Genomic DNA, 27550 nt, shown 5'->3' with positions numbered 1-27550 from the left:
TGACATTCTGTGCGTTGAATAGAATAATTAAAGCTAACAAGCTAATCGTGAGCGATTCCATGTAAAATTCGCATAATTTTCCATAAACCGTTCAACACATCGTGACGACATTTTCCTTTTTAGTCTTTGTACGATAAATATGATTATTTGACGTGCAATTATATTTATCCACAGAATATCTCTATATGACGAGATGACGAGAAGCTGTGTTAAAATTGCGTACTGATTATTTGCATGACGCGAAGTGTCTGACGTGACATAATTTTTCCGGACGTCCGCGGTGTCGTGGTTTGTCGCGTTAAGACTGAGCATCCGGACCGAGTTGGTGCAGGCGAATAATTACAAATGAACATGAATGAATATAGAAAGAAAGTTTTTTCTCTTTGGCGTACTAATTGTAAGACAAAGTTATCCCAAAACTAATTAAGGAAATATCAGAGAAAACGATTAGGAAATCAGAGAAAAGTCAGACAATAATTTTGCAAAATTATCTGGGAAATTAAAATTCTTGGCTTTAAAAAAGTTTAATATTCGTATCATACCTACGCAGTTTTGGAATACTGTCAACTTAACAATTAAATGCAAGTAATGTCAAACACATTAATAGTAAGTTACATTGCTAAGTTAAATTATCTTAATAAAATATTCGACGGTTTGCAAATCAGGAAAATATAGAAAGAATCAAAATATTATTAGAAACAACAGGAGAAATCTTGAAACTTTGTCCAGAAGTCAAGGAAAATTTATGGAATTTTAGGATGAGGAATTTGTAGCAACTGCAAGAGATGGGACGTGTTCGCCTCAACGTGAATTTAGACTCGTTCGTGCTCACAGCACGTCGAATTGACTGCGTTCGTTTGCGTTCGTTCGCACTTCTTAGTCCGACTCCGCCTTTTAGGTATCATCGTCTAGTCGTCGCGCTGACGTCATGTGGCGAACGCCGCGGCAACGTCAGGAGCCGTATGCAGGTGAACCATAATCTCGACGTGCACGATGAGATCCGGAGGACGCGAGCGGGAAGGAGGGAAAAAGAAGGAGAGAGAGAGAGAGAGAGAGAGAGAGAGAGAGAGAGAGAGAGAGAGAGAGAGAAAGATGGAGCGAAAGAGAGGCAGGAGAAGGGACCAATATGGCGAATCGGTTAAAAGCTATGCACCGGCGTTACGTCCACCAGTTTGCGAGTTGGCACGACGGCGGTGCATTCGTCGCTTCGATATCGACACGGTCGATAACGCTCTTCTTTTCCTTTCTTTTCTTCCCTTTCTTTTTTCCCAATTTCTTTTTTTATTTTATCATTTTCTTCTGAAACCTCATCGAAAAGGGAATCTAATTCTCCGCCCGCGCGGAGAAGACCGAAGTAGCGCAGATCTGCGATTTTTCGAGCAGAATTATCGTCGATCATCATCACCATCGTGCTGATCTCCCTTAGCTGATACCCTTCCGGTAAAACGAAAGTTGAGAGAACGGTCAAGAGCGACGATCGATCGAGATAGAAGAGAGAAAGAAAGAAAAAAGAAAAAGGGAAGAAGATCACTTTCGCTTTCGTCGGAGTGTCGCAATTGTAGTGTGTGTTACGATTTTCGGACGAACGTCGATCATTTGAGACGCAATCAACGTGCGATAATTAGTAAGTATAGTGAGATTTTTTCTCGACACTATCGACTAATATTAATCTCTTGATGTCAATCCAGTTTCATCAACTTCTAATGACAGTAATGACAATAATAACAAAATTAATGATTTAAATGATTTTATGAAAATAATAATATAATTAAGATTAGATAGAGATGTATATAAAATTATTGTAATACGATTTTATTATGATATCGTTACATTGATACGAAGAAATATTAATGCTAAACAATTAATGTTAGATAAGTTATATCATAATAATAATGAAATAATATAATTATTTATAAAACTAATTGTGTTTTTTATATTATGTCATATCATAGAAAAGAAAAGTGCATAGGTTTTTCTATACGAAGACATTATCTTCTTTGTTGATGAAATCGGATATCAAGAGTTAATGCAATATCGGTGTGTTCAATTTTTGATGATATAGAGATACTGAGAAAATATTATTTGTCTCTAAATCGAAATACGAACCCGTTGCAATTGTATTGATCTACGTGTTTTCGTTATTGGTATAGTCAATAAAAAATTCTATAAAACTAGATTTCAATACTCGTGAGGTCGTAAATTGAATTGAAATATCGAAATAGTTTCGAGCAGAGTGGCTGACTAACGCACGACTGAACGTTTCAATTATTTTCTGTTGACCATCGATCAATCACTCGGCATCGTTCAAGAACCATACAAAATATATCTTCCTTCCTTTTTTCTTCCTTCCTTCCTTCCTTCCTTTCTTCTTACCGCACCTCGTCTCTTATGAATCACGAGCGCGCGATTTAAGTTCGATTCACGTTCCACTCGTTCGCGACAGACTCGTGGGAGCATTTAATGAACGTATTTATAATCGTCAAACCATCCTTATGTATTGAAGGAAGCCTTGAGTCAATGCTTCTCGATGCGAGCCGCGTCGTCGCGCTTCTCTGCATGCGTTCATTTCGCTGTGCGATTAGTAAGGCGGATGGATCGCTCGTACACAACAAGTGGATAGTTCGACGCCGCAAATGCGTCAGCGGGGGATTCCGTATGATTATTACGATCACCATCCGGCGATCTGCCTGTGATCGGAAAGTCGATGACGTTCCTTAGCTCTTTACGCGTCTTAGCGCCAAACGAATATGTTTTTAAACGCTCGTTAAAGTATTCCTTAATTATTCGCATATCTGCTTCTTTATCTTTCTTTTATGCGACGATGATGAATATGACCTACTACCTTTTAATTGTTAACAATTTTTTAACGAAAAAGAAAAAACCGTTGCCAGAATATTTAAAAATATTACTGTATATTATCTAAAAATAATTTTGTTAGACTATCAAAATTAATTATGTATGCAAGATGTTCACATTGGATTTACCAGAGTATCAAAATTTTTTGCAACATTAATAATGCTTGAATTTCTTACATAACTATACTGGTCCAATAAAATTAATTTTAGATTTGCACATAATAACTAAATTTTTAGATATTTCAGCAAAAGCCATTTTCGAGCAGTGTAGCCGTTGAATTAAGCTACGAAAGTGTGAATTTTTTCCTGCTCTCTTTCTCTGCCTCTTCTTTTTCGTTTCTTTTTTACACTCTTTTGCTCTCTTGATGTAATCTACGTATTAGTAAAGACGTGGTTGAATCGTATTACCGTGTCCATTAATCACAGATTACGCCTTTTGTTTTCGGTTCTAAATGATACTATTTCGAAATAAGGTAAATACAGCTTCCACAATAAAACCCCGTCACCGCTGTATGTACATCGCGCACAATTTACATTATATAACATGACGCAACGTACAATAGTGTGGTAAGATTAATTATCGCACGATAAGTGACACGTAACACGCTATGTCTCGAATGGGATGCCATCCACGATCGAGATTCCAGTGTTATTCCTCACGACGCACTGTTCGCATTAAAAAAAGGAAATTTTTTCCTGCGCTCCTTCCTTTTTGACAAGAAGTGAGATTCGTTCATTTCTCAACGAGTCGAATTTTTTTTATTATTTAATTTATCATTATTTAAATATCATTGCTTATATGTAACTGAAGGAATTAACACGCTTCAGAAAACATTAATTTATTGCTGTAAGTGGCTCGTTCAATGATGAAATAGATTTATTATCCAGGATAACATGTTTAGATAGATTCATTGTCTAGGATAATATTATGAATATAATGTTGTTTTTCTTGTTGTTTATAAACAACAAGAAAAACAACAAGATTATTATTAAAATAATCTTGTTTTAATTTAGTCTTTTTTTGCTGACATCTACAGATCTGAGAAAAAAATATTAAATCGCGTGAAAACTTGTTTGAATAATAATTAGTTATACGATATATTATGACATGATAATTGCGTCTGTACGTATTATTAAACTCCAATGACACGCCGTTGTCTAGTATTACGGTTTGCTGTTATTCTTCGAAATACGATTAATTTTATAGATTAGCGGTTTTCAATCTCAATGACATATATTATTTGCGATAAGAAAAAGTTTTTATGATGATTTTACGTTTCTTCTTTTCTGACGAAAATTATGAGATTTATTTTTCAGCGTCGAATTCTTTAATCTCCCTTCAAACCTGATTTTATTGGAACCATGTTAAAAAAGAAATTTTTTAATTCAATTCAAATGCACGTTAATAAGTAATTCACACTAAACAATTAATTTTTTCAAAATTTTGACTATTTTTCAACATATACATTACAATGTACGTTTAATCTCAGATGACATCAATAGGATTAAATAATTTCAATATAATGTTTTCAAATTTGATGTACATTAATGTACACAGAGACTGAAGAGATTGAGAGTAAAAGGAAAAAAAGATTGCAACGAGAAATATTTGGCGAACACATAAATAAACCAATGGCACAGTCAGCGAGAAAACCTTGTTCAATGGAATGTACATATCGGCAGGTTTTTGCCTTACACGTGGAGAACGATGTGCAATTTGCCTTTAGTTTCCGCTAGCGTGAAATAGTTTTTTCAAGGATTTTATTTATGATTAGCTATATATCGACAATTGTACAACCTCTATCTAAGTAATTAGTGTTTGCTCTTGTGCTTCAAGAAACAAATCGTATTACAGTATTACACGATCGATTTTGATACATCTGTACCTATTTAATGGTATTGTAATATTCAATGCATGTATATTAATTATATTAATATATATTATACATTAATTATATTTATGACTTGTTTAAATATTCAATACAAATATTTTAATTGATTTACCTGTTTTGGTTTTCGATGGATTATTGCCAAAAAACTCATTCACTTTCATTGGATGTCAAATTGATTGAACTAACTGATGTAATCTATTAAACATAAACAAATATTTCTACGTATTCCTTTAATTCTAATCTATGCGTCATGTTTTTGTATTAATATATAATCTAATTTTAATACATTGATTTAATTTTCAAAATGCGAGGAACTTGGCAAATTGGTATCACGTAACACTTTTGACTTGTTAATTACAAACGATTAAAGTTAATTCCAAAGGCAAAAACAAGAATATGAAAAATTACTTCGTAATTACTGATAATTATTTGTAATTATTGGTAAAATAGAATATATACTATTGATGATAAATTAGTATATAATTCTCGGATCTGTAATTTTAATTTTCAATTCACTATTCACCTAATTTCCATTCCAATTATACACAGAAAAAAGACTATTCTTAAATCATAATATATTTATATATAGCAAAAATGTTACAATCTTGCTTCAAAGTTATCAATCTTGATTTGATTGAATTTGTATTGATATAAGATTTTCAATTGAGCTAGTCTTGAATTAAGTGCAAAGTAATACTGCCATCAAAACAAATTTAATCAAATTAAGATTGATAACTTTGAAGCAAGATTATAATATTTTTACATATATATGAATATATTATGGTTGATTTAAGAATAGTCTTTTTTTCTGTGTATATGTGTCTGATGTAATGTAATTTTACCCAATACGGCCTATTTAAGAATTGCGATTTTTGTTCCAGCATTGGAAACTGTTAGTCAGATTTATAAAACATCTCTGAATATTAATCGAAAATATGAGACATTTAATATTTACATGGATGCAATGAAAATTTAACTATCTATGTAATTTCCTGTAAACAGCAAGTAGGTCATATTTGGTACATTTACCTTATTTTAGGAATTTCAAGGAGCCTGTATGTACACTCTTAGAATTTTTCTGTCGCGTATATAAATTTAAATTTTCCTATGAAGAAAGTTGACTTTTTTTTTTAATTATACGCTTATTAAATTAATAGAGCATTAGAAAGCTACGCAAGCTGTTTTAGATTAATTGCGGACAACTTTCAGGCAAGATACAAATCGAATCGCGAGTCATACGGTCAATTAACATTACTTTACCGTCGTGGTAATATGCAATATACGTTTCTTATGGAATCGTACGTAAATCTAGTGAGCGAAGTAGCCGCTCGTCTGGCCGACCGGTGTGCCGGTTACTGTATACAGTAACGCAATCGGTAAAAGCTGTTGTATAATCCACGCGCGAGAGATGCAAAAAGAACGCGTGCCACGCACTTTTTATAAATTTGAACAAGCGCGTTGGGCGTCACGGAGAACGCGAACTCTAACAAGTCTTGTAAGTCGAGGCGGGTCCTCGATCGATCGGATCCACTTTACTGGCGTCGATGATGATCGACAAGTGCAATCTTCGCCGCTCGCGAATCCATTCGCGTCGATGGTGACTGAATCGCTGCGTACACGCGGATCTATCCGGCGCGGCTCGTGGCGGCTGACACGCCAACCTATCTGCCTATTACGTGAAACGTGCCACGTTGCGACACGGCCCCGGCAAATTTTCTGACAGAGATCGAAACGAGTCCTGCTTTCTCCCGAATTTTTCAGCGTGCCTCGCCGCGTGCGATCTCACGCGCGGATGTACCCATATTTTTCCTGTTTAGCGGAATCCGCGATCTCATGCCTCGCTGACTCGCCGGACCAGTCATTAACGTCGCGTCGGTTTCATTAATAAATGAAAGTCGCGTGGCTTATAGCGGTGTATATTATCCACCTGCCAAGGCCGAATTGCCGGAACGTCCATTCTCTTATGTCGCGCGCGTTCGCGAGTCGACGGCCGTATCAGTTATACTTTACCACGCTCTCATTACGCATGGTACACTATTCGTGTTGTTGGATGTTTACCAATCTGGCGACTGTATCGTTCACGCCTTCACGGAAAAATCGTCACGCTTGAAGGCGTTAATCTTGGGATAAGCGAATTTCAATCGGTATCGGTGCACTGCGGTATACTGAGAGAAAAATATACTTAATTTTAATAAATAATAGCTTGAATAGTACTAATAAGGTAAAAGTCCCAGTAACCGGACATGTACCTATGTTCGGATATTTACACACAAGATTCATTATTAATCTTAAATCCTTTTTTTTATTACAATATTATGATTTAATTGTATTTAAAGATAATTATTTTAAAAAGCATTTAAAATTAATAAACAAATACATATATATATATATATATATAAAGTTTTGTGTAAATGTCCATGCAGACATATGTAGGTACATGTCACTGGGACACTTACCTTGTAACATTTATTTATGGAAAATAAATATTTGCTAAATAAAACATAATAATATCAAATGATTCTTGTACCAAATAAATATATGTTTACATTTAATAAATAACTAGTACTGTTCAAACAAACACTTATTAAAATTTAGTACATTTTTCTCTCAGTGTAAGAAATTTCGGGAAGATTTATCGAGTAGTTGAAATCGCAATTCCACGAAATTCGTAGGAATTATCCCGCGATTTCTCTGCTGCGAAAACTACGATGTCTCGTGCATCGGGACATAATAGAACCGATACAGGATTTTATTCGGTGAGGTTCTCGAAAGACTGTTGATAACAGGCTTCGATCATTTTCGTTCGTGGCAGTACATCCACGATGTTGAGGAAGGACTTTAATATGGCGCTTATATAAGGGGATTCTCTCCCTGCCCTCCCTCCGTCTCTTTCTCTCTCTTTCTCTTTCTTTCTACGCGCAGCCATTAATGCGTTACAGCGACTCTCGGCAAGTTACAACTTCATGCAGCTATGCACTTTCCCTGCTCGCTGCAGCTCTGTTGCTGCCGGCGCGGCTGCTGCTCGTTGATCGCTGATCGTTCCCGGCGGTATCGATCGCCGATTTGTAGACGAATAAGAATTAATTGTCCTTGCCAATTTAGATTCCATTTGCCTCCCGCAACGAGAATCCTTGGACATTTTCTTGGCTGCTATGTAAAACTACGTGGAAGTAAAATTTTCGAAGGTCGACTTGTAAGATCCAGGATCTGCTTTCTCGTCTCGATTATATCATCGACCTTTCGTGATCCGCTCGTTATCTGTGCTGGTGAGATAATCCGATGCAATATCCGCAGGATGTGTTCTCAAATCTGCGAGTATATTCTCTCTTTCTTGAAGGGGAAGAGAAATTTATTTTTAACTTATTTGAGGTGTGGACTTTTCTTTGTAAAAATTATGAAATATCCAGGATTCCTTTCTCTCTCTCTCTCTCTCTCTCTCTCTCTCTCTCTCTCGAGTGCAATAAACAAATTCGCGGCCGCTCTGTATAACGTAACCGATATAACATAATGATCCGTTTTAAATTGTAAATAAGCCGTGGTGACCGTTTCACTGATCTCTCCATGGTATCGTGACGATCGTTTCATCGAGTAGCGAGAGTACAAGCGAACTTAACGAATGAATTATATAACGGAAGATTAAAATGCCGGTTAATCTATTCCGCATCGGCGGAATTATTCAGCTGACATTATCGAGCTACGGTGATTCCCTACAGTTATGATGTTCGCAACAACAGCGAGTGTTACGATACGCTATGTAAACACAAATTGGACATACGCAATCCGCACGATTTTTTTTTGCCCGTTATGTATGTTTTTGTATAACGGTACGCGTGACGATGTTATTGGTATTCATCTTGATACTAAAATAATTTATGATATTGGTCATCTAGGCTAATTGCTTTAAAAGACTGTCTTTTCTATGTATCTTCTACGTAATTTTCACAGCGAGATGTTATTAGACGAAATTGGAGCATTCTTGAAAGGTCAATCCGCGGGAGCAATTATACTCGCGTCCCCGCGAGGTCATGTTCCGTTAGAGAGGTATTTGAATTCAAATCAGATTCTGCAAATTGAAATTTATTCCAAAACTTACTCTATTTAGGTCAGCAACAGACTTAACGGTATTTTACGTACATGTATTTAATTTAATGGACGGTATCGTAAGTTGTACTGAGAAAAAATTGCTCATTTGACTCAATTAATTATTTATTTGCCTAAACTAATTTAATTGTCTTTATTTATTTCGCTGGAGAATTTATATGTTAAGCTCAAATATAATATAAAAATAATAAATATAAATGTAGGCTATAGAAGAATCAACACTGATTGTAAACTTGCGTGATAATTTTAATAATAAATTAATACAAAAATTGAAACGTTTCAACTCAACTTTGAGTCATCTTCATCCTATATCTCTTAAACTTAAAGCTGCTAATTTGAAATATTGTATCGCAAATCAATATCTCCAAATTTCCTGAATGTAGTCGTCATGGAGCAAACATGAGACAACGAGCCATGTTCCAACATTAGTTAATGTTCTCCAACAACAGTTTCAAAGCTGAGTGGTTATAAGAACTTAAGCTGAAATTAAAGAAATTGTTGGAAAAAGGTGTACGTGCTAAACGTAGAAATTAAGCCTCATAAAGTTCAGAATAGCTACAACTAGTTAATAATCATTGTAAATTAAGGATAAAGTAAACAATTTTTTTCTCGTCACGTATTAAAATTTAATATGTTTGACTGAATACATACATTCTTCATTGAAAGAAATAAAAACGTACTGAATTAATTTAGTTAAATAAATAATTTTTTGTTCTCAGTGCACATAGCAAACAGTCAGAATCAGCTTTTAATTCGTGGCGATATTCTCTTATACGAGAGTTGCCGTCAATCAAGTTTCAATATGTACGAGAATTTACTAAATCCGAAATGTACGAGCCATCGAATCCAAAGTGTAAAATGATACAGAGGAGCCATTTACGTAATCAGCAATTGATCTTCGGCATCTCGGAGTGTGGCAATTCGGAGCTTACTCCGAAGGCAACGACGACTTTTTACATCGATAATTATCGTCAATTCAGTGATGGTGCTTCATAACATGTTTCCTCTAGGTTCTAAGATCAAAGATGCGTGGCTGCAGCCTTGTTGTGCAACTTTAGAAGAAATGGCAAAGGCCGTATCTCCCACGGGTCATTAGAACGTCATTTATTTCGCTGCCATCACGAACATTGGTTCGTTCATAATGGCAAGTTATCTTGTCAAAATGTAGCCGCGAGTTATTCGTGGACTTATCACCCTCATGTCATTCACGTTTTTCTTCGCCCGTTGCGTTGCTAAATTCCACAACGATTCCATTAACGATGTTATCCCTAGTCAGCCCGTAGTATTTCTGCAAAATTCGCGAAACACGTCGATTCTTCGCGAAATTGTGTCGTCTCGGCCTTGCCCTGGTCTCATACGTGCCACACGTTATCGCAGCAACTTCGTTACACGTTGCGTTAATGCGTTGTGCATGCTCGTGATGCGCGACCGAGGACAACCGTTGCAGCCGGTTAATTTCTGACAGAGTGATATTAAAGTGGCGCGAGCGTAATGGAAAAGGCCCTCCTAGTATAAAAGTAGGAATAACGCCTCTAGATTTCGTGGAATGCATTAATTTCACAATTTTTTACATCTCATAATTTTCGCTTGAACTCGTTGACAAGGTGTGAAGGAAAAAAGATGATAAAAAGCAATTAAGTTAAACCTCGTATTGTACTGTGCGTAGTCGGGAATATTTGCCCGCAAATATGAACTGAAAAGACAAATGTTTGCCAGGTGTATAAATCAGGAGGGTACAACGTTCACGTCCAGTACCGTGTTCCTACGAGTATGATTCATCAATGGGCGAATTCAAGACGGTAAAGCGGCTAGGTATGCTTATTGAGCGATTGGATATGATTGGTTGGATTTATAAGTAACAACCAATTATGCTCATTTGCTCGGCAAGCAGGCTAGCCGCTTTTGTCAACTTGAACGCGCCCAATGACTGTGTCTTCTATTTTCGACGTCACCTAGGCCTATGGTTGGTCTAAATCCGATTGTCGTAATACTCTCGAGACTTCTAGAGTATTACTTCCCAAGATATTTTTCGATATTAAAATGATAGACGAGCACAATTTGTGCTTTATCCAGCTATTATTTATGCACACGATGCATGTACAATATGTATATTTATGTATTTATATTGATATTATTATTAAACAAGATCAGATAGGATATACTTATGAGCAATGAGTTAAATTTAGAATTATGTAAATTTAATAATTTTCTGTTTTTCTTTAATCTCCTTGGGATTCCTGCATTAAGACAGTAAACACCAACAGGTTTATTTTAATATAAAATAATAATAAGGTTCAATATGTATAAAACGAAATGAATATTAAAAGGGCACAGAACCAATATTTTAACAAACAATTATAATCAGAATAATTACATTACATACATGCGTTTCGACTCCGATCGGGTCATTTTCAATGCAAATAACAAAAATTCACTTAGAAATCCGGTAACAATAAAAAAACTTTCAAATTACATAATAAAAATAAAAATAATTTAACATAATGTCGCTAACCTAATATAAAACATAAAAGTTAATAGTAACATTTCATAATGAATAAAAAATACAATGTCTTGAATAGCTGTTGCAAAAAAGTAAAACTTCAATAGAAAAAAGTAAATTTATTTTAATATATTTTATTCTTTTTGATAACTTTTTTAATTTTCACGAAAATACTAGACGAGCGATTTGTGTTTTATCTGGCTATTATTTATGCACATATGTGACGCATTTACTCATATTTTCATCGATAATTTATTTATCAAACAGGATTTAATTATAAGCGGTTGAACTTAAAACTTATGTAAATGTAATAATTTTCCATCTTTTTTTGATCTCCTTGGAATTCTTGTATTAAGATACTAACAAGTGTTTCCTCTGATTTATTTTAATTTATTTCATTCTTTTCACAAAGAATTTTTTAATTTGCGCGAAGTGCAGATTGATAAATTCGCAGAAATTGCACTGAATAGAAATAATTGACTAGTGGCTAGCATAAATTATCGATTATGAATCGTAAGAAACTTTTCATGCATAATGAGCTAATGAAGACGTTCGAGGCTATTGTGCATTAAACTTATTATGTTATTATATATGTATCACCTGTGCATTGCCATTCTGTTAGTTACATTAAGTAGCTGCTCAAAAGAGTACTAATTATTATTATTAACTGAAAATGCATCGAAAAAAAATTGATGATCTCGAGTGAATTATCTTATGAGATTTATTGCAGTTGCAAATGTTATGTGCGAAGCATATTAACCTGCTATTAAAATACTATTAACATAAAAACTGTATACGTTCCTAGTCATGCATTATATAATATTAAAGATACGTATTACACGTACGTTTCATATATTACATTTTATGTTGACGTATAAGTTATTTTATAACATAATATAAACACTACAGAAGCTTTATATATTAATCCAATGTAATATTTAATGCGTATCTAAAAATATTTTTATAGTCACAAAATGAGATTTTTTTTAGCGATAGATTTTTTATCTTATGTAAGATGAGCTGAATATTTTGCATATAATTGATAATACATAACTTTGTTTTTCCATTTGTCTAAAAAAAAAAAACATACATGAGAACAATTTTGTACTTTCTACTCATTTTCTCAAGTAGAATTATCGTTTTCTCGACGCTATATTGCTAGATACGGGACACCCTGTACCTCACACGATACTCTTACATAAACGCAGCGAATTGCGCGTAAAAATCATAGACGGAAAACGACACGACACTGCTCTGCTGTCGAAGTGATTCTTCAGTCCGATCGGCGCTGTCCAAGGTTTGTGCAATTAACGAGCTCCGCGATCGAAGGTATGCGTGACCCCGAGCGTGGTTACGTCGGAAAGAAAGAAAGCTCAACCTTGAGTCCTTGAGACTTTGGTTGCAGCAGTTAAAGTTGCAATTGGGGAGTCGTGCTAAATCTCGCTTATGCTCGTTTCCATTAGTTAATTAATGTCTGTTTTTTATCAATATAGATTAACTTTAAATCTCGGTTTAATTTATAATACTCTTCATCTTGTTCTTATTCTTACTGTTAGAACTAGAAAAAGATAAAGAATAAATGGAACTGTTCTGAGAAAAATGTTTTAATTGTACGAACAAAAAGTACAAAAACGAAACATTCTGTATAAATAAGAATTCTATAATAGTTAATGTAATTGAATTTCTCGGGTTATTCCAGATTTTTGTATTTTTCTGATTGAATCTATCAGAATTCCAATTAATACAATGAAACTTTTCCAGTCCGAGATTGAAGTTATAATTTACTTGGAAACGGGTATTAATTTGAATTGACGAACGATGTTTGATCTCATACATCTCACTCATTGCGTGTAATCATTCATCATTTATTTTAATGTTTGCATAATTTCTGATGATAGAAAGAGGAGTGACTTATCATCGCGATCGATGATATACTCTGCTTCTTTTGCATCAGGCACTTTGACTTATCACTTCGACTTATCATTTCTTTATTAATTAGTTATACAAACGATTGTAGTCTCTTTGAAAAGCTTTTACGAAACGACTCTCTCGGCGTTTATCAAAAATTTGGTTTCTCTCGGGCGTGATCAAGTGGACAATTATAATAATCATATAACGGTTAAGTGAGGCAGCAACAGCCTCGCGACACGCGCTCGTTCAATGATTTCACATGTGTTTGTACTTTTGTTACGTGCCGTGATAATTTTGACGGTGAGACACGTTGATCAGCGAGAAAGGAAGCAACGCCTCGCCGAAATGCCAGTCATCCGTGGATACGTGTCATCTCGACGATTTCTCGTAATAACAAGAGAGATCACACACACGCGGCAAAATTCATCTTCCTCTTATCTTCAATTTTGATTGTATAAGAAAATTATACGAAAGATTATACACATGCACTGTACTTTTTTGTAGCTCTTTAATGTCGGGAACGATCATCAACTGTAATCAATGTTGTCGATAGAATTGAATACGATTTAAATTATTATTATCTCTTTTTTTACCTTGTCATTGATTACTTGAGTGATTGATTCTGAATTCCATTTTGTTCTTACAATTTTTTTTTAAGTATATTAGATTAGTGTGAAAAGTTTTTTGCCAAATAAAGTTGAAAATGTCAGTAGAATTAAAACTGAATTGCTAAGTTATTAGATTTCAGTATATTTATTTTTTTATTTAGAGAGAACATTTTTAATTCTCTTTTAAGTTTTTATTTAAATTTATTTAATCCTCAGCCGGCCAAATGGGATTTTGAAAGTACAGTCAATATGAAAATTGTTGAAACGGTCTTTTGATTGTAAAAATAAATTTAAATCTAAAAAAATAAGTAAATATAATTTTTTTTATAATGATAAAATTGTCAAAGCTTTCACAAGTATAATGCAAGAATTTTTTATATTTTTATATAGTATAAAATAATATAAAAATCCGCTATGAAGCTCAAGGACTCAGGTTGTTAATGGAAGATGCAAAATTCTACATAGCCGACGAGGATTAACATGTCAAAAATTCAGAGAAAAAAAATCGTTATTACATTAGCTAAATAGTTTTAACAGTAAATTAATTTCCACTGAAAAATCTTTCTTATGTAACAATCGAGAACGGAAATAGTTTTTCAATTTTCAATCGTTTCGCGACTTCATTGAAAAACGCGGTGTTCCTCTCATTCCAGCCTCCAGCGTCCGCAGTCAGGGAGAAAGTACGCGATGTTTACACCCTGTCTAAACGAGGAATACATTGTTGTCGAAGACGTAACCGCGAGATAGTGACGTCGCGATAAAATTCGCGTCACCACGTTCGGTGGCTGCGTTAATCGTTCTCTATCTCGTCTCCGCCTACTTTTCCGGAAATAGATTACGGCGCGCTATCGCACAGCTCGCGACCGCGTCTTTTATTCTTTTACCTTTCTTCTCTCTCCCTCTCTCTCTCTGTTTTCCTTTTCTTTCTTTTTCTTTGTCTTACTACGATCTCTTCATCCCGACCGCGGTTATGCAATCGCGTCGCGTAATACGAGAATTCGCGACGTGCGTTTGCACTTTCCGTGGATTCCCTGCAGGTAACAACGATTTGACACCTGCCAACGTTCAAGTATTGACTAATCTTTCTCTCTTTTTCTCTCTTTCTAGTATTAATCACATGCAATTATTTGTAAGGACGATAATTTGCGCGTTAAAACGAAAAATGTTGCGGTTTCGTGTCGTCCGGTCTCCGTGATTACGACTCGCTTTCAGCTTCATGCACGTCGATTATCGGCGCTTAAATTGATACGTGAAAATGATAATATTAATGACATAGAATTTACAATAACTGTCAATTATTATTACATTATATTGTACATAATATCATCATGTATCATTTTATTACTATCGTTTCTTAGATATTTCCAAATTAATTGTAAAGAATTTAAGAGAATTAATACAAACGTATTTGTAATAAAAGTACGTATTGATTTATATTTTTCCTAAAGTATTCTATAGTATGTTAAATAAATAAATAAAGATACTTTTTATCATAAATATATATAAATATATATAAAATAGATATTTTTTAATGAATACTTTAAAAGAAATCAAACTGTGTTTTTCGATAGTTCGTAAAATGACGAAGTAGATCGTGTTCTCCAGCGTAAAATATAATTCTCTCGACAGATGCCGCCTAATCAAATCTCGTAGTTTGTATACGCCGATTTTGCTGAGCCAGCTGCGTTCATTATATCGAAGTCGTAATCTACGACAGTCGTTGATCCAGCACTTTTCTCCAGTGTGCTGGACAGTGACAGCACGCGACCGCAATTTCTCGGAGTGTCAACGACGACAGCATGCCGGGTCCGATAGACGGCCTTTCTCCGTTCCCGCTCTTTTCTCTCTTTCTCTCTCCCGCTCTCTGCCTCCAACTCTCTCTTTCTCTCTTTCTATCTCTCTCCTTCTCCTGCCGCGTCTTTGTCATCTTTTTCCATTTCGTTACTCAAGCGCGCGAGTTACTATTACTTAAGACCAACTGGTTGCGTCGCATATAATAGTTACACTTGCACTTTCGGCTTGCTGTTCAAGCAGTGCTGGATGCAGAAAACTTCAGCAAAGAGAGTACAACGGAGAGTATTATTTTTATCTGGCTATTGTACCATTGTACTATTGTACTATTGTCTGCGTCTACCCCATAATTTGGAATACACGTGTAAAATCAAATATACGCGTGTATTATTTTGTAAATAATAGCAATGAGAAATTAATTAAATTAGTAGTTATTCTCTCTGGCGGCAGTCTAGTGACTCGAGCTGACGAACGATACTTGATGTATGCTCAGTGATATTTATACAACTACATTTACCGTTCTAAATGCAGGAATTTTATTAAATTAAAAGTACACGCGTTGAAAATATAACAAATAATAAAATTTTTTAAGTATTATCTTTTAATTAATGTTTAAGTTATTTTATCTTTCTTGATCACGAAAAAAATATGCGTGTTTTATCCAACCTGGATAAATATAGAATATAGGATTTAATTTTTAGAATTTTTGATACATTTTTAAACTTAATTATTGATTTGATATTGGGGCATACAAAGATTGCTAGAACTTGAAAATTCCTAAGCGAATACGAATTTTTTATATTTCTACGCATGTTTTCATAAATAAGAAATTTTTACTGAGAAATCGGCTATAAAAATCACCCATGTCGTTTTTCATATTGTATGATTAATACTTAAAAAAGGATATTATATCATTTATCCATATATATCACTGCGTGAATAGAAAAGTAACATAACTCAAAATTAACAACTTTTTAGTAAAGCCTTTAAAAAATTCTTGCTGAATTGGAATAATGTTTAAATTAATATAGTAAATATACATAACTTTCCTTTTTTCTATGTATTTTTAATTATAATGTATTCTATAAAACTATGTCATGAGTTTTTAAAATTCAAACACAGCAACCTTAGTATAGAGTTGTGTAAATTTCATCCTTTATTATTTTTATAAGTTACGACGCTTCTGTATAAGCATTGTGTTGACAAATGTGTCGTTCTTACACAACAATAGTCTTTAAGATCGATTATTTTGCATTATTTAAAAAATTAGCATTTGTTTAAGATAACATAAGGAGATAGACTCTGAAGACTAATATATTATGGAAAAACGACCTACATATATCACTTTTTTTTATCAATGTGATATAATTTCATATTTATTTCGTTCTTCCCTTGTACGTTGAAAAAAAACTAAATTTTAATAAACATTTGTTTGAATAATACTAACCTTACAATTACTTATTGTAAATAGTTATTTACTAAATAAAAAAATGATATATCAAATTAATGGTGCTTGTACCAAATAAATATATTTTTATATTTAATAAATATTATATAAATAGCTAGTACTATATATAATCAAGTGAATATTTATTATAAGTTAATACATTTTTTCACATTTTTTTTCAGTGTAACAATGTTAACATCTATAAACTTATAGGGAGAGGGAGGAGAGGGAGAGAAAGAGAAAGAGAAAATAGTCATTATCATTCACAACGAATTCTTTGTAAATTTTATAGATTAGCGATTGTGATACTTGTTATTAGTGTTGTTGGTATTTTTCGGTTTGTGAATAAAATTTTTAATAAGTAAAGGACCGTTTGTTTTCGAACGTATCAATCCAGTTAATCAACAAAAAGTAACATAACATTATGCTATAATTTTGCATTCAATAATATATTTAAATATAGTATAACACATGATGTTTATATATAGTTATACTGTTGACTACGAAATTATAACATAAATATCATGTTATTTTTAATTGGTGTCGATTGGAATTGAAGTAGAATAACAAGATTAGGAACTGGGTCCTCTGGATCCGTCACTGGTTTCCATATGTAAGCCATGTTCGTTAACTTTCCTACACGGTGCCGTTTAACGCGGCCGAGTCTACGAGTACATATCAACGACGACGATCCGAGCTTGAAGTTACTTTCACGACCGGCGTTTGCAAGATTGGACGCGTTCCAGTAGCCGTAGCTAATGCCGTCGACGACGACGACGACATCGTCATCTTCGCCGTCGTCGTTGTTGTTTCACGTCCCAATTTAACCCTCTGCGACATGCGGCCGTGTTACGCGAACGCATTATACCGTACCGTGATTATCGTAAAAATCATTATGCAACCATAGCAGATAGCGTCCCCGTCGTTTATTTGCGCAAGTAGATAAAGTCGAGGCGACCTCGTCGCGCCGCACCGTCATACTATTCCTGCAAAGAATACAGTCGTTGTACTCTCTTGCCAACTTCTATAATACGCGAAGAGAAAAGCGAGTTTCCGCCAGTCATCCGGTGCAGATATCGGCCGTCAAATCGTTTAACGATTTACGAAGGACAGCTCTTCATTAGACTGGACAATAAGTCCGTAGGAGATCGTCATTAGCTTGAATTATCGTTACTCTGTGATTTTATCTTGGACCATAAATAGTCGTGGACAGGTGTGTCTTCGATTAAATAAAGACGCTGATCTATCCTGTTTAGACCACGTGTAATGTCGAATTATCCAATTTGAGTTATTTTTAATCATTCCTAAATAGGTCGCTACTGCTTCTATCTAATATGTAACGACAATTTCGCAAACGTTTCGATTAATGTTTTAGGTTCTCATTGGTGCTTTAACATAGTCAGGTGTGATGTCGCAAACCAAATTACGTATTACAAAATTCAAATTAATGAATTTGACTGAAACAATGGAATTAAACAATTCAACTCAAAAAAATGTATTAAATTTGACTCAAATTTAGTTTATTTTAGATGTCCTAAATGCTGCGTTAATGTGGACGACGTTTGCTTTGAAATTAACTATAGAAATGGATTGATTTACATTTGACATGGAGATAAAAAATAACAAAATCTAACAAAATAAATTAGAAACGCCAATAGGAGCCAGCGGGGGTGTTGATGCGCAACTTCAATTTTATTGCAACTAGCGATTCACATCTACAATTTCGCAAACGTTTCGACTAACGTTTTAGATTCTCATCAGTGCTTTAACATAGTCAGATGTGATGTTGCAAACCAAATTACGTATTACAAAATTCAAAGCGAAATGGTACATGTCCAATCTCATGTCTGTGAAATATTACAAACCGTGGTCAATTGATAGAAAGACCATTAAGAATAATAGCCAGTCCAAAAAACAAGATAGACGAAAAGTCAGAACTATATTAACGACCATATCGATTGGAGGTTTAAACAGAAAATAAAATATTATTCAAGTCAAAGGATTGAGTTCCTATTGTCTCGTTGATATTTAACGATATACATCAAATTTATGAAGTCATTATCCGTTAAAATTATTTAGTTCTATCGACGTCATTTGAGATCAGATCAGTACATGATGATGTTTGAAAAATAGTCAACATTAAAAAAAATTAATTTTTTAGTATGAATTACTTATTAAAGTGCTCTTGAATTGAATTAAAAAAGGATTTTTCTTAACATGGTTCCATTAAAATTAATTTTGAAGGGGAGAGTATTGGCTGTTTGGAAAAATAGTAGCAGAGAAACGATGCGGTTTCCCGAGCTAATGACGATCTCCTACTTATACACCTCGCTATAGACAAGGAAAATGAATGAACTCGTGAGTTCATTCGCGCGGAGAAGTTCTCCCGCTCTCGCACCTCGAATTTTTTGACTCTCGGTCTCAAGAGATCCGTTTTTTATTGCTGCACTCTGAACCGGTGCACAATAAGTTAAAGTGAAACAAACGTATATTGTTTCACTTCAACTTATTGCACTGTGTGTAGTTCAGAAAGCGCAGCAATAAAAAACAGACCTGAGATGAGAATGTAATCGCGTCCCCCGAAGTGGTCCAGCGGACGCATGATTACGCGAGCATTACGCGAACGGTCGAGCGAGATCGGAAGAGATTGCGTCAACTTCAGCGTCGTAACGAAAGGAAAATCTCAAGTGTTACACTCGAGACTCGTTTAAAGCAAAGACAAGCGTGTGGCGCAAAAAAGAAATAGGTATAGTAGACGTCCGTGAAATACTCGAGGCAGGTAAGATTCCTATTGCTCTCGACTGGAAATGGTTTGTAAAATGATTGCGCGAAGTTACCAATGTTAGGAGGATGTTAATAGCTAGATGAGAAGAAATACGTTCGCTCCATCCCTCTCTCTCTCTCTCTCTCTCTCTCTCTCTCTCTCTCTCTCTCTCTCTCTCTCTCGTTGTCACCCTCCCTCTGCCTTTCCTTTCCTTCTTCACGATTAGATTAAATGACGATTTCAGGCAGTCACTAGTTAGATGGACGGCACACGCTTGCGCAGGTGCGAGCGATTTCTTGCGTAACTCATACAGCAGACACGCACACCATCCTGTCCTCCGCGGTTCGTTTTCTGTGCCGCGCGCGGCTCCGTTTATAATGTATACAGTTTTCGCAACGTAATCCCGAGGTATTTCGCTTGCTCGGCGCGTTTTCGACTTTTCGTTTTGCAAGCGGCCAAAACATCTAGCGCGATCGCTCGCGGGAGGACTGTGATCGCGACCTCCATTCCGTCCGGTCCGTACGGTCTCTGATCTCGCGTTGCCGCAATTCCCTTCGGGAAATCTTGCGTGCACGATGGCACGGATTCCGTACGCGATTCCGCACGTGATTTCACATAATCGATCGATCGGCCAGCTGCATCCCCCGTACCACGCAGCACCTTAAGTAGAACACAGAAATCCATAATAATATCATAAGGATATCCCAAGCAGAACAACAAGTCACGATAACGTCAAAATGACATTAAAATGAATCGAAAATGATTGAGAAATGACTTAATGATCATTTTGGAGTTATTTTAACATCATTTTGATATCATAATGACTTGTTGTTCTGCTTGAAATCATATGATTTCATTTGTCACTTATAAGTTCATTTTAAGTATCAAATGACATTATGATGTCGTCCTATGACATTATTATGGCTTAAGGATGACTGTGTTCTATCTGGAACACTTTATCCGAGCGATGTCTGGGGATCAACCCAAACAGAACAACGAGTCACTATAACATTAACATGATGTCATAATGACTCCAAAATGAGCACTAAAAATTACTTTTGAATCATTTATGATTCATTTACGAGTCATTTTGATATTACCATAACTTACTGTTATTATGTTTGGGACCCAAGCAGAACAACAAGTCACGATAACGTCAAAATGACATTAATAAATGAATCAAAAATTATTTAAAAATGACTTTTAATGATTTTTATTTTGGAGTCATTTTGATATCATAATGACTTGTTGTTCTGCTTGGGGAATTATGTAACTCTTCTAGGGAAACGTGAAAAGTGAAATTTTTTTTGTGTATATGTATATATATATATATATAAAATTTCATACGACGCTTGAGTAGATTTGGACGGAAATGGATTTGGAACCACTTATATAATCATAACTAAAGCGGATGCAATCAATAATTGCGAGAATTCCAAGAATTGTTTTATAAGATATCGATATCTTCCATGTTTTTTCAATGGTAGATGGAATGCTATCTGTACGTATCACGAATAGATTGTGCGTAAAATTCTATCGCGAATGTTTCACAGCGAAAGATGGATTATCGCACTCCTTAATAGCAAACGACTAGTTCGATTACAACTGTTTGATAGCATAATTAACTCTTACCCTACAAGAGTACAATTTGGTGCCTCTTCCATACAAACGGCGCACTAGAATCCGTCCATTTTTTTTCACCTATTCAGAATGATTAAAAAAAATCTCTAAAAATTCACCAACATACTTTCAACTTTCTAGAATAAATATTGGAACTTTATTTTGGAAAATAATAAAATGTAGTATATAATTTATAATTACCTAAAGACTCAAAGAAACTTGCACGAACAGGAATCGCTCGGGTCACTAGTGACCCGTCTTGTAGGGTAAGGGTTTTTGCTCTCCGCTCCGAAGCGTAGAAATCGATCGATATGAGCACTTTCTTTATGCGAAATCTGTATCTTCTATGACCTTCATACATTTTCAATCTTTAATAATTTATAAAGATAAGAGAAACTAAAATCCCATTAAGAATTTAATGCGAATATCATTGCGATTCATTGAGATGTAACTCTGAGTTTTAACAACCTACCGTTTGAATAATTCCATGCGAAAATTCAAGACGTACTGTGAAATAATCCGATTTATTTTATGCACTGTTTATTTCGAGCTAGTGGAATTATTTAAACACAAAGAAGGATTTCAGGTCCAGTAAATAATTATCCGAAATTCATAGGTGTTTAGCAATGTGAAAAGATTCCATCCGTTAATTATTTCTGACGTGAGAATATATTGTGCAAAACATTACGTGTCAAGCATTGCGTCAACTTTTCCTGAATAAATAATTTTTTCTAACTTTATATTGCTTAAAAAAAAATTAAACAGTCTGTTGTCTTTTTTATTTTGATGAATAAGCTAATATGTAGCAAGTGGAGCGACCAATAACCTCGAGCAAGCGAAGCACATGTATATAATCATTCATCATTAATTTTTGATTATTAATTAATGATGAAGTCACCAATATCCATTTTCAGATAATATTTCAAGTAAACATCATTTTCTCTATCGCTTCTTTGCCTCATTCAGTCGGCGTCTTTGATTCGAATCGATGAGGCAGAATTGGGGAAAGAGCGAGCAGATTTACGCATTCGCAAGAGTCTTGTTTGACCTCGTCGAAGTTACGAGTGAAATTCAATTTACCCATGTGTACGGCGTACATTGTACGTACCAGAATGGTTCAAGGCCGCGTCGTCGATTCATGGTCGGCTCGGCGAATTGCGCGACGGCATTGCCAGGCATTGCCCGATCGTACAGTGCGACTGTCGTACACTGCTTTCGAATGAAAAATTCTGCAGTGACTATAAACACGTAAGCCATACGACAGACACAAGACATCAGAGGACTCGAATCCCGACTGGTGGTTTGAGACTCGAGAACGCTATTTCGGGAAGATCCCGGCCAGATCCTGATCTATATTTGTCCAGAGTTAAAGAATGTCAATACTAGATTGTCAATTCGAAAATCGTGTATTTTTTTTACCTCAGACTATAGATATCTCAGATTCACGGTTAGATAGTTTCATTCATACAATTTTAAAACGTTTTTTTGACCGTTCTTTTGTCTCGCGAGTAACCTTGTCGGACGCGACCAAGATTTATGTCTGCTTGTTAAATTTTTTAATATAAACGGTTAAGAACATTTTGGCTCTATATAATATTAGTCAAAAATATCAATCAATTAGCTAAAAAGCTAATATCAGCTAAAAAAATTTTTGTTATAAATACGCCCCGAAACATGTGCAAAAAACAAAACAATAGATAATTTGGTTTTATACAGTGAAATGACCGCGATATTATACTGCAGTTTTAGATAAATAACTTTTGATATCCTTGAGTAAAGAGAAATTTTCAAGAACGTGGCGATTTTAGATTCTTGCCGGTTCTCGCAGATACAAGTGTACAGCTTTATTAGATTAGATTTGATTAGATTAGATTAGATCAATATTTTCAATTATACGTATTTCGTGCAATTGCGGAAATGATCGTAAGAAAAAAGTCGTAAATATTTATTATAAATAATTTACATATATTATAATTAATTTTATTTTTAAATCTTATTCTCTTAATGTATCATTTAAAATGATATTTAAATAATTTTTACATACAAATGTAAAAATTATCAGAACAGGAAACGAAGAAAACGAATTGTTATAATATATTACGAAATTTCTGGTTTTTAATACATGATATATTTTATTCCATAAAGTAAAAGAAAAAAATTTTAAATTATTTATAATACACAAATTTGTAATATCCTTTTAATGTCCTTTTATCGTTTAAATACCATTTTAAATGATACATTAAGAGAATAAGATTTAATAACAATCTAAAAAAAAAAAATTAATTATAATAAATGTAAATTATTCATAATAAATATTTACGACTTTTTTTCTTTTATTTTACGAAGTAAAACACATAAGAATTATTCAGATGTTGTGAAACAGAAACAGGAACTTTGTAAATCAATGTAACTTTTCGTTATTAAATATTACTAATAAATTTTATTATTTGATGCATCACTTATAATTGTATTTAAATAATAAAAGGAGCTTTATGTTTATTATTATGTTTATTATGTATATTATTTTATTTTTATATATATTGTAAACAAATATTTAAACTTCTTATAGCTATATATCACATATACGACAAATTTGCGTTTTTATACATGAGAAATTCAAAGCGGAGTTCTTAAAAATTGAAGAATAACTGAATTTTTTGAAAAGTTTTAAATGTAAAACACAAGAGATACCATTACTTACTAGAAAACAAAAAGATAATCAAAAATTTTTTCACTGTGTCATTATTATAGGAGAAGTGGTGTCTTGCATTAATGTTAGAGTACCGTTAGTGGCACGCCATGAATCTCATTATTACGATCGTATTTTGTAGGAACCGTTGGATGTCTCCGATAAAAATCTCTTTCTTTCGTTTCAGGAGGAGAAGAGGCTATCACCTGAGAGCGGGTAGTAGACTTTGCTCCGGATTTCCGTTCAAAATAGACCTGAAGGCAGCTTACACGGCAACATGTCAATCATAATGCAGTATATAGACCGGTTCCACGATATGCTGGACAAACATGCAGGTGATTACTAATGGCAGACAAAATACGAGAACCCGTTGAGAAAAATATCCGGAATTTATATAGTTATAAATAGAGTAATTTGGATTTGTATGATAAATGACGAAAACTTGGCTATCTCGTAGTACGTCAAGAGTACCCAATGACATCATCGACATGTTATAAATTGACGATTACGTCGTTGTACGATAATTTCGAGAGTCGTGATAGATGGACATTGTGCGGTATTAGAGTCCTTCGGATTTACATAATTGATGCGCCAAAGACAAGAATGTAAATAACGGATGGTGATATTGTTGTCGAGCGTTATGTTTTTTTTTATTCAACAGTTCTTGGATAACTCCACGTGAAACATCATGATGACATTTATTTTAGAATTATAAAATGTCTATATCTCTTTAATTTATTATCAGTTTCCTTATAAGCCGTCTATTAGGCTTTACAGAAAAAAGAAAAAGAAAGTATCACTTCAGTTTACATATGTCAAGAAAGAATTTGGTTCACAGTTTTACTTATAACTACACATTTATCCTTATATCATATAATTATTGACTAATTAGAATCCGTTCTCCATATATTACTTTTTATCTAAATTTATATGCTTCTTATCCTGGTTTTTTTTATTTTAATTCTTACGTTAATTTACACTAATATTATAATTGTTTTGCGATTGTATAACTTTCACATAAAAATACTAGGTTTTTTTTACTTATATTAGTCTTTAAAAACATACTACTTTTTTCTTATGTGATCTCATATCTCTCCTAATAATACATTTTTTATAATTATATGCTGCACCTAAACTTTTATCTCTATATTCTTTTTTCTCCTCTCTTCACTATTTTAGTTCTTTCTTTCTACAATTTCTTTAAAACATTATTTTTTATAAATATCTAAATCCATAATTTATATCATTTCTCTATCACCCTTCTAATCTACAAGTTTATAAGCCGTCTATTAGGCTTTATAGAAAAAAGAAAAAGAAAGTATCACTTCAGTTTATCTATATCAAGAAAGAATTTGGTTTACAGTTTTACTTATAATTATACATTTATCCATACCTTATAATTATTGACTAAGTAGAATCCGCTCTCCATATATTATTTTTACTTTTTGTATGTTTCTTATCCTGGTTTTTTTTATTTTAGTTCTTACGTTAATTTACACTAATATTATAATTGCTTTGCTATTGTATAATTTTCACATAAAAATATTAGGGTTTTTTTTGCTTTATGAGAGAGAGAGAGAGAGAAGACAAGTTTTATAGTTATTTTCAAAAAAATTACGCGCCAAAGTTTTTGTGATGCATAAATTCTCCTTTGTATCCTGAATTCTTTTGTATAAAAAAAAAGTACGAACGGAATTTGCTAGGTCCATGTTTGGTATACGCGCATATATCGAATGTTCTCACAAAGCACTTAAAAATACGCAGTGAAAATAGGCCTTTTCTACGCATATTTTATCACATTTTACTTACATCCTGTGTAAGGAGTCTCAAAATATCTGCACGGTAATTTGCGCTATTTGTCAATGTTATTTTATCGCATTGCGGCCGTTGCGCGAAATGGAATGAGCGATTGTCAGAAGACTGTTTCCTTGAGACCGTCACTGTCCCACTTCGGGCGCAGCAACGAAATGTCACTTTGATAATCGCGGCGTCGTGTGAGTAAAGTGGAGTAATTCTTTATTCTGTACATACAGCTGGCCGGCTGCATCGTGCCATCATGTTTGTTGCAACGCGGGCGCTTCTTTTCGCAACTCGCCGGTCACCGATGAGAGGAATCAGACTCCCAGTTTTACGGCGTGATTAACGATCTAATCGATTAACGTTTATCTCTCAAGTTGTTGTTCGGTCAATGAGAACAGTCTGTGTTTATCGACACGCCAATTAACGTCCCGCGATTAACATGAAAAAATTACGTGGAGATATAAAAATGCGTCGTTAGCATTATTAACGTCTCACGATTGTTCGATTATTCCATCGGAAATTTGCATGTACGGAAGGTGAGAATTACTCTATCTGCGTACACAGGTATATAAGGATTATACAGATTATATAAATTGTATTGAGTAAAGCGCTCGCGACAAAAGGAAATTTATGCAGCTTCCGAGTTTTGTAAAAATGCGCTTGTTTTCATTTTTGCATGAAAAATAAATAAAATATGCATATTTGTACAATTCTTGAAGACATTTTTCTCAATGTGTATTGTACATGTATATGTATACGTGTTTTTTATATGCATTTTTTATATGCAATATAAAAAACATGTATAGACTTTTAAAATGATGTTATAGATTTTGCACGAACTAATTTTTCTTTACAAAAATATTTGTGTACTGGTAAATAAATTAATTTTCTTTATATATCTTTTAATTATGCAGTAAACTTGCTCTGCGTCATGAATGCCAAAACATTGTTCTAGCATATGTAAATATGTTATTCCTATTCATGTTTTCCGAATGAGTTGCATAACCTTTGCAAGCGTAAATAAAATCGAACACGTTCAACGCCGTCCGTCCGGTGAAGAATCTCAAGGAACACCCACGGAAATACCGATCATTTACTTTTTCCATATTGAGAAATTCAAGGGAAGGGTAAATGAACCATTGAAGGACATAAATAGCGAAAAAGGACATACGCACCAGACATCCCTGAAAGATCATGGAACAGTCCTCCAAAGCGATACCGAAGGACGAGTGGTTTTTATCGCCGTTAAATCATGGTCACTGGATTATGCCTATTATTTACACAAGAAGGAAAGAGGGAGAGAGAGGGGGGGGGGGAGAGAGAAATTGATATTTAATTAGCGCTCTAGGACTAGATCCTCTCAAGTGTTTTAACTTTTTAGAAAATTAATATTGATTATGTCCTTATGCAGAAAGATTTGAGTAATCGCAATGGAATAAGTGTATGGAATGTGCATGTGTGTAGGTGTGCGCGCGCGCGTGTGTGTGTGTGTGAGAGAGAGAGGGAGGGAGGGAGAGAAGAGGGGGAGGGAGAGAGAGACAGAGAGAGAGACAGAGACAGAGACAGACAGAC

The 27550-nt window shown here is 34.3% G+C and overlaps 2 protein-coding genes across 6 annotated transcripts in view; one reads left to right on the top strand and one right to left on the bottom strand.

Annotated features, from left to right (window-relative positions):
* peng (Pumilio and CPL domain-containing protein penguin) overlaps positions 1 to 2422 on the bottom strand; it is a 37876-nt gene extending 35454 nt beyond the window's left edge. Inside the window, exon 1 of the mRNA XM_018519467.1 lies at positions 2374 to 2422. The gene's annotated coding sequence lies outside the window, so the exon portion shown is untranslated. The remainder of the gene's footprint in view (positions 1 to 2373) is intronic.
* The window catches only part of LOC108768840 (elongation of very long chain fatty acids protein AAEL008004), a 70316-nt gene that overhangs the window by 31500 nt on the left and 11266 nt on the right, over positions 1 to 27550 (top strand). For 3 of the 5 annotated variants that reach the window (XM_018519472.1, XM_018519474.1, XM_018519475.1), the window contains exons 1-2: positions 1169 to 1624; positions 24366 to 24513. In XM_018519472.1, the coding sequence (XP_018374974.1) occupies positions 24456 to 24513 (58 nt within the window). In that variant the 5' untranslated portion in view covers positions 1169 to 1624; positions 24366 to 24455. Of the gene's footprint in view, positions 1 to 1168; positions 1625 to 24365; positions 24514 to 27550 lie in introns of those variants that run through there. The other 2 variants (XM_018519470.1, XM_018519471.1) reach the window with 1 other exon arrangement.

Source organism: Trachymyrmex cornetzi, unplaced genomic scaffold, assembly GCF_001594075.2.
Source record: "Trachymyrmex cornetzi isolate Tcor2-1 unplaced genomic scaffold, Tcor1.1 scaffold83, whole genome shotgun sequence".
NCBI classification, from domain to species: Eukaryota; Metazoa; Arthropoda; class Insecta; order Hymenoptera; family Formicidae; genus Trachymyrmex; species Trachymyrmex cornetzi.
Note: the sequence above shows the minus strand (reverse complement) of the source record. Positions and strands in the feature narration are given on the sequence as shown.